General features: G+C 34.7%; 1 protein-coding gene across 1 annotated transcript in view; it reads left to right on the top strand.

Moving 5' to 3' along the window:
• DTNBP1 (dystrobrevin binding protein 1) overlaps window positions 1-8,577 on the top strand; it is a 77,185-nt gene that overhangs the window by 31,256 nt on the left and 37,352 nt on the right. Inside the window, exon 7 of the mRNA XM_085310058.1 lies at window positions 5,598-5,620. Coding sequence (XP_085166184.1) covers window positions 5,598-5,620 — 23 coding nt within the window. The remainder of the gene's footprint in view (window positions 1-5,597; window positions 5,621-8,577) is intronic.

Below are 8,577 nucleotides of genomic sequence, written 5' to 3'. Positions count from 1 at the left end.
GGGAGGGTGTCAAGGGGATGGGGATAAACTCTTTTCATTTGTCCCATGTGACAGGACGAGAGGCAGTGGGCAGAAATTGAAGCACAGGAAGTTCCGCCTGACTGTGAGGGGGAATTTCTTCCCTGTGAGAGTGATGGAGCACTGGACCAGGTTGCCCAGAGAGGTTGTGGAGTCTCCTTCTCTGGAGATCTTCAAGGCCCGCCTGGAAGCAACCCTGTCTAACATGCTYTAGGTGACCCTGCTTGAGCAGGGAGGTTGGACTAGATGATCTCCAGAGGTCCCTTYCAACCTTACTGATTCTGTGATTCTAATATCAAAGGAGTGATGTGATACCTATATATTACATGTATTTGAAGACTTACGGGACTTTAAGCGGTGTCTGTATCTTTTCAAGAAGTTCTAGTTTTTAAGACTGGAAGCTTTCTGCAAGCACCTTATATTCAGTCTTTACTTCTTTCCTGCTCTTSTTTTTCCTTCTCCTCTCATATCATTTTTTCTGGATTTATTTTTGTTTATCAGTGATATCCAAAAGAATCTCCAAATCTCTCCAGAAGAATCATCTCTTATCCCAAGTGAATAAGGCAGGACTAATTCAAAACTGCATGAAATGTCTGAGGGGAAAGGGAAGGTGTAATTGGAAATTTGTATTTGCTTTCTAACTGTTCATGTAAGTTGTGGTCATATGAGTTACTCTGTGGGACTAGATATATATTGTAGACAATTTACTTCAGCTGTGATCTCCAGAAGTATATATTGCCACCAAAAACCTTGAAACTCAACTGTTCTGTAAATGAAGAAATAGATACCACTGATGAATTGTTCACCTGAGCATTCCARAATGACTTTTAAAATAATAATTCAAAAGGCTTATCCTCTCTCAAAAGTGTTTCAAGGCAATACACTTTTAATCTGCTTCAGAATGCRTTGTGTATCTTGCCAATAAAAATTTATATAAAAAGAATACTCCAGACTAAACTTTTGTTTTGTATATTTTGTCAATGTCTGTATCTATCTTTTTCCTCTGTACTTGGGGCTCAAGTCCCACATTTTCAATTAGATGTTTTAGATGAATTCTCAAAAAATCTCTTGTGTTAGCAAGGCTTTGATTTCATTGSCATGGTATAAAGAAAGGGGTTTATTTTGTTGTTTCCTTATATCCATCCTGTTCAGAAGGGGCCTAGCATCTGCTTAGTGTGTCTTCTTATGCAGGCATTAAAATATACCTGAACATCATCTTTGTTGTGCCTTAAGATCTTGATAAATTGTTGCATATGTGTATGGCAAAAATGATTTCCAAGGATGTAACTCTGGAATAGATGAAGCCTCTTGCCTCTCAGAAAAGAAAATGGASTTAAGTTCCGCTCTACACAGAAAAACATTACTTTTCCAGTGCTTCCRTGTCTTCATGCTGTGATTACTTGCCTGTTATTTTTACCTTTTATTTTGCTTGCTCAGTGGTACTTATATTTATTTTTCACTAAGAGTGGAGATATTTATATTATTAGTGCCTTCCTTTCTTCTGAAAGCCTATTGTTAGCTGTGAAAAGGTAAAGCATATTCTTATTTATATAACTAGCCAGAGTAGTTTGCACTAACCTAAGATGTAGTAGCTAAAGTAAAAGAAGCATATAGTCAGATGCAGAATAATGGATTTGGCTGATTATAGACTACACTTAATACAGGAGTTCCTTTAGTCATAGGTAGCTGTTTAGCTGTCTACACTGTGGGCTTCAAGAATCTTTATGTGCAATGTAGCTAGGGGCAGTGTCTGTGATTTTTTTTCTTTTTAAAAGTAATGGGAAGAACTGTCTCATCTGTGCACTAGTAAAGTGCATGCATTTTTTTTTGGACCAAAACTCTTTAAATCTGTACACCTTTCACAGTGGAAAGCTTTCACTTGCCCCACACTATTTAGACAAATGGTGGGAGAGGAAAGCTAACCTCTTCCTATAGAAAGCAGATAGATAGTAATACACTTTTAAGCTGAGGCAGTTGACAGAACTCTTCAGCTGAGATGATTCATTGTACTGCGGTTTTGTCTTCTAGTATGATGATATTAGCAAGCCATCTGTTAAAGACTGGGTTCTGTTGCTCTAGGATTTTGTGTAAACTTAGTGTAATATGCAGTCTCAAAGAATGAATAATTTAAATTAAGAGCAAAACCAAAAAAACAATGCATAATATCAAAGCAGGTAATTTAATATGCTAAGGTCTAAAATAATAAGAGACAGCAATCCTATCTGCTCATTCAGGCTTATTTCCAATGAAAGCATTTCTTAGTGTTTGTCTTTTCATCTCTTTTGAAAAGGAGGCTTTTTCAAAACTTTTTTTCAGTTTATTTCTTTCATTTTTACTTACCAAGCTAAATGCTTTTTCTGCAAATCTTTCTAGAGTGTGTGTGTTCCAAATAAGTATAATTTCCTTCTTAAATTCAGTGTATTTACTTTTTCAGATGACTTTCGGACTCCAGGTTCATAGAGCAGGAGGTATCTGTGGCTTGKGTTTTTTTCTCCTGCCAATTAATAGCTGAATAAAAGTTTATTTATTTCCTTACTAGGGGGAGAAGAAATGGAATACTTTGTATTAGGTCATTTTCTGTATRTCTTTCTAGAGCTCCTTAACTACACTTCTGGAAAACATATGATTTCATCTTTAGCAAGCTGTTTTTCCAGTTTCTGTACAAGTCATAATCTGCTTTACACTTCAAATTTAGTATCTAGTTTTTACCAAAGTAGATGACATACAAGATTTAGGATCAAAATTTAAAAGCTTAAAAGTTTCTATTTGGATAGCTTAATTAAAAAAAAATCCTACATGTTGCAGATGCAGAGCACATTTAAGTGAACAAATTTTTAAGATGCATCTCTGAAATTATCTGTTATTRAAGGTGTTATGAGAGCCCACAAATAGTGATGGATGCTTCATATTGTCTATAATAAAAAGAACCATCAACCTTTGGATATAAATTGATAAGTTGTTATTTAGAAATACAGATCCTTAAACTACAGATGTTTATTTTTACTGTATTCTAATAGTGCTTTTTAAGATACTTCAAATTTCTCAGAGCAACTAGATCTTAAAGTTGTGTCAAATACTCATTTCCAATTTCTTTGGTGAATGTCAGTTATATATASCTGCTGTAATGACAGCATCTTTAAGGGTCAATTCAAAGAATTTTTTCAGGATTTTGAAAGGGCGAATTCTGTGTTTTTAAACAAAAACAATGAATATCACTGTCAGTTACTGTATTACCATCTTGTGTGTTAATCAGTTTTGTCTTTTCTTTTGGAGACAAGTGGCGTAAGACCTTCTGATTTTAGTAGCAACCAATGTGGGTATTTTCCTCTTTCTTTTACAAGATGTTTCCTCAGTGCGATTTTGAGTCAGACCATGGAAAACATGCATTTCCTGTGATTGTTGTTTTGTCAAATAGTATGCCGTTTTTCAAATACAAGGAATGCAGCTGGAGAGAGTTTTTAAAGAATGTTTAGAATACTTGGGCATAGGGAAAACATATTAGGTTATGAATCTGAAAATGATGGAAGTAGCTTTTTTCTTTAGTAAAAAGGGAGTAACTAACTCCTTAATACTTGGGAGAGGGATGGAGGGAGAAGCAGGATGAGAAATACAGATATTCACAGGAAGTGAGAACTCATATGTTTCTCTACTGTAAATCAYGCTGTAGCTTATTTCCTGGTATAGCACACATTTTTTCAGAAACCTGTGTTTGAGGTTTGATGACAAAAGCGGGAAGTTCCCTGAAAACGTGGAGGTAAATGTATTCTCTCATTTCTTTCAGAATCCTTTGTGCTGTTTATAAAATAATTGTTTCAAACTTGATACAGTTTTGCCCATTCTTGATTCAAGAGTACGTGCTGAGATGTATCATCTGTTAGAGAGCAGAAGGAGTTATTATAGTATTGCATATGTATCGTGAAATGATCTATATGGTAGGTGACACAAGAATTAAACATATTTTGGTCTATGCATAGTGAGTAAAAGCATTTTTCTGAAGAACTGATAGTTGGGTCAGATTTTCCCATGTGTAGTTTCAATATCTTCTTAATTGTTTTATGGCTCTATTAATTAGAAAAATGAGAATTATTAATTCTAAACCACAGTTCTATCCTGCAGTTGTTTCTCTGCAACTCAAAATAATCAAWGTTTGCATTCTTACAGGAATAATATGAGTAGATGAAAATTTGAGTCACCAATTCAGAATATAGACTACTTTAAAGGCATCAGATCTTTAAAAATCATGTTCTGAAACTTGCCTGTTAGGACTGTGTAACTGGGAAAAAATTGTAACATTGTGGTTCATAGTGGTAAGGACAAACTTACTGTGAAACTAAAAGTGGTGAAGTCTATAAGAATAAAAAGGAAAGAAAGCACAGAAGAKCATTTCTCTCTCAAATGTTGATGATGTCCAGTGGAATGGAGGCTTTTAAGGGATGTGCTCTGTACTTTCCATRTGTTTCTCTTAACTTGCAAAAAATATGATCTAGGTAAAAATGCACATAATTAAAATCTAGAAAATCATGGAAATTGTAATAGCCTGTGTAAGTTAACAAATAGGAATTAAAAAAAAAGAAAAATACCACTCCATCTGGCAGTGCTGCAGGGACCAAAGAAACAAAACTGTTCCATTTAAATTGTGATCTGCTTTCCAGATGCTATCTTATCTCAAGAAGATCACGATACAGTTAATACATTCTTAGAACTTTATTACTAGTAGACTTATATAAGAGACTTAAATCTATGAACCTAGAAAGGAGAAGATTTTTATAAATGAGCATTTGGAAAGGAAAAAGCCAGTGATCTGCTTTATCTAAGCTGTTATCCTGATTCTTCTTTGGTAACTAAGTTCATTATAAATCACTACTACACAGCCATGGAAAATGGAGTATTTCTCTTCACAGTTTCTTAAAAAATGAGAAAATATTTCTCTTGCTTTTATTCCCTCTCCATTCAAACTTGCTTCACTAGTGCATGTGGCCTTATTTGATGGAAAAAGGACACTGCTGATGTTGACTTAACCTCTTTACTTTCTGTTAGCTGAGCTTGACTTTAAAATCTCCTCCTCTGAGGAATTTCCCTATCTGTCTCTATTGCCTTTATAATGTTTTTGAAGTAAATAAGTGAAATTGTCAAATTTTTGTCCTTCTCGATTGCCAAAAGAGTTTTGAGTTGCATCCATGCAAATGAAACACTAATTATTATTCATTGTGCTACAAATCTGCAAAGCTCTCCTAAGCAACAGATATTTTTGTACCTGAAGCCCTAAGAAGTCTTAATTATTTTTGCAACAGTGTATCTAAAATTATGTGGATAGATATAAATAGATAATACTTGTATTGTTGTATATGTTTATAAATAAGTGGTAGCCTAATTTCTAAAAAGTTATTTTAGAACACTTTTCTAAAGTGCTTGCTTTAGATAAGCAATTTTACACAATTAGTAGTTTTAAAAACTGTAACACTCAAATTCTTTGATTTTTATCTTTTAATGACTCTTAAATTATATAAAACATCATCTGTAGTTGTACATGTACTATTTCTCATCATGCTTCTTTTTTGTATTCTGCTTTTCTCCAACAGGAAGGAACTTGAGACCTTCAAAGGTAAATTCTATTTTTAATTTCCTACTTGAATATTTAGAGGGGTTATAATAATTCCTGTATTAAGTGAACCTAGTAAAAATCCATTCCAGTTCTACGTTTGATAGTGGTCATTTTATGTCAGACCAAGCAGCCTACTTTTTTTGTCAGTTTACCTGTTCTTGCTACTGATTTCTTTGGAAGAGTCATAAGTGTAGGAAGAACACAGATGGTGTTGTCATTTCAGCTATGTTTCAGAGATTCTTTATCTAATTTAAGTCTTTCCCTCAGTGTTCAGTTTTAGAAGTTAAAAACTTTATGTCTTCAACTAGGTACTGTCTTTTCTAACATGAATGATATTTTGATGTGTGTCACGGACTTATTTGTTAGACTTTTGTCTGGCCGTTTCTAGGATATTTTCATGGTGTTATATCACCATGTATGTTGTAWCAGACAAATGTAATTTTTGAAGCTGAACTGGCTGCATATAGGTTATGACATGCATATATGTGTACATGTAGATGTCCTAATAATTGCAATGGCTAGGAATTTTGTCATGTTTTATTACTTTGTCACTGTAGTGTATAGATGGAACATACATATTGCAGTTTTCAGTGCTTCATGACTTCAGACTTTACTTACTAATGTTAATGTTTGATTAGCTCAATAACAGCTATCATCTTCTGCTTTGAATAAAGTGTGACTGTGGCTTTGTGAATAGTATTTAYGTGAGGAAAGTCAAGTATATTGACTAGTGTCAATTAATTGTCTCCTGAAATTGAAAGAAGAGCTGGAAATTTCTATCAACTGCATTTCTCTTTGCCTTTTCATTTTTTTGTCCTATCTCACCCTTATATAATGCTAAAAAGGAAAATAATAAAGCTAACATTAAGAGACAAGCAAAACAGATTATGTAAAATGTCACTTCATCTGTAGCTTACCATAACTGCTCCTTTTCTGATTGATTTGACAGCTTTCAACACAGAGTAACTCAATGGAAAACCAAAGATAATGCTAAGCTTTGTAGTACTTGATGCATGTGAGAACAGTGTACCCCCAGTTTTTTGATTAGAGTTTTTAAGTGATTTTGTGAAAGTCAGGAGGAGGATTTCCAAAGTTATTTCTCTCTTTCTGTTTATTTTTTCCCCACAGAGACACCAACTCTTTGTAAAAGTAGATGTCAGAAGCATGTTACAAAGACAATTAATTTAATGCAGTAGCTGTGTTTTTGCCTTGAAATTTATACCTAACTAACTAACTGGCTCTGTGATGAATATAGCTGCATATACATTTCCAATACAAGTCATGAATGCTTATCTTTGGTATTTGAACTAGTTTTCCAAAATGCAATAGTGAAGTTTAGCTGGGATAATATAAAACTGTTATGATAATATAATAACAGCCAAGGTTTTTAGTGTGCTACAAAGAGGGGAAAAATGCAAATAGATCACAAGAAGAAGGCTAAAGTCTTTGTTTTTGTCTTTACTGAAAAGATCAACAGCAATCTGTGGCTGATGCAGTTCATATCAAGGGCAAATGAGTAGGATCTCATGCTATGACAAGGAAAGACCAGGTTAGAGGATGTTCTAGGTCCGGTTTTAAATCAATGGATAAAATTTCTTCTGGGATACTCCATGAATTGGTGGAAGCTATGGAATGCTGGAAAAGCACAAACAGTGTGACAGAGCTTTAAAAATGGGAATTAAATATCAGTTAGCCTAATTGCTTTTTTTTTCTCTAGGCATTGAACTAATAAAAAAGCTTGCACTTGGCACAAAGGAGGGGTGTAAAAGCTAACGAGCTTTCAAGAGCAATCATGTCAAACAGGTCTAAATTATTTCTTTAAGAGGACAACACACTTTAAAATAAGTGGTAGATACTATGTTTTGACTTTGGGAACAGCTTTCACTGTCTTGTCTGGCATTCTCCCAGGAAGTCCAGATTAAACTACTAGAAAGTAAGTACATGGCTGATTAGAAAACCATATTTGGGGAACAGCTCTTTATGGTTTTGTATGTACTAAGTTTCCCAGGTCTGATGCTAGACAAAATTTTAAATTGTTAGCGTGGGTGGTGAAATAGAGCTGCTCATTGGATTGGTTTAAGCCAGTCTTTTTCCAGCCTTCTGGAGCTTCAGCCACTTTCTGAGTACCCATGAGGGATTCATGACTACAGGGTGACAGATGTTTCAGTTCTACAGCAGCAGCCTTGCCCAGTCTAACTGGTAGCTCTTTCTTGCATACCTGTGCTTTAAGCTACTTTCAAAGCTCACTGGATTTGTGCAGAAAGCTCCTCACACTTTTGGTATTTGTTTTTTGTTGATTCAGCATGATGAAATGGCTTAATATGGGGCCAAAGAGGTTCCAGAGCTGATGCAGCAGAAGGAGAAGGAAAAGTAAGCTCTGAGGCCAGGATGTTGCTCTTAGACTGTGCTTCTGTGGTACAGAATTACCAATGTAACACAGTCATACCAATGTAACACAGTCATTAAAAAGCACGTATTTCTGTTAGTGCATTACCTAATATGTTTTAAGGTTGGGATAAGGAAGTATTAGTATCATTAGGTAAAACATTGGTAAGATGTTATCTGAATTACTGCATATAATTCTGGTTTGGTATATTCAAAAAAGATTGGATCCAACTGGAATAGGCTAATTAAGGAATGATGAGGTAGATGGTTGTCTTTTCATCTTATATTGCAAGTATAGACTAAAAACTTGACTAATTCACTCGGGCGTAATTACCTGGAGTGAAAAGTTTGTAGTTCATAAAATACCAAAAGTAGGGGTCAAGAAAGAAGAATAACTGCTTAAAGTAAGTGGCAGGACAGAAGAAAGTGACGCCTGGTACAAACCAACGTGAAAGGAGTTTATTTGACTGGTGCAAGTCTGGCCTGCTAAGATCCAATCTGGAAGCAATATTCCTTTGGGGAAGGATTTTGTTTCAGTTATGCTCAAGTAAAGATCTCCTTAGGTAAGATGT

The sequence above is a fragment of the Rhea americana genome, unplaced genomic scaffold, assembly GCF_003343005.1.
Source record: "Rhea americana isolate MKP2758 unplaced genomic scaffold, rheAme1 scaffold_31, whole genome shotgun sequence".
NCBI classification, from domain to species: Eukaryota; Metazoa; Chordata; class Aves; order Rheiformes; family Rheidae; genus Rhea; species Rhea americana.
Note: the sequence above shows the minus strand (reverse complement) of the source record. Positions and strands in the feature narration are given on the sequence as shown.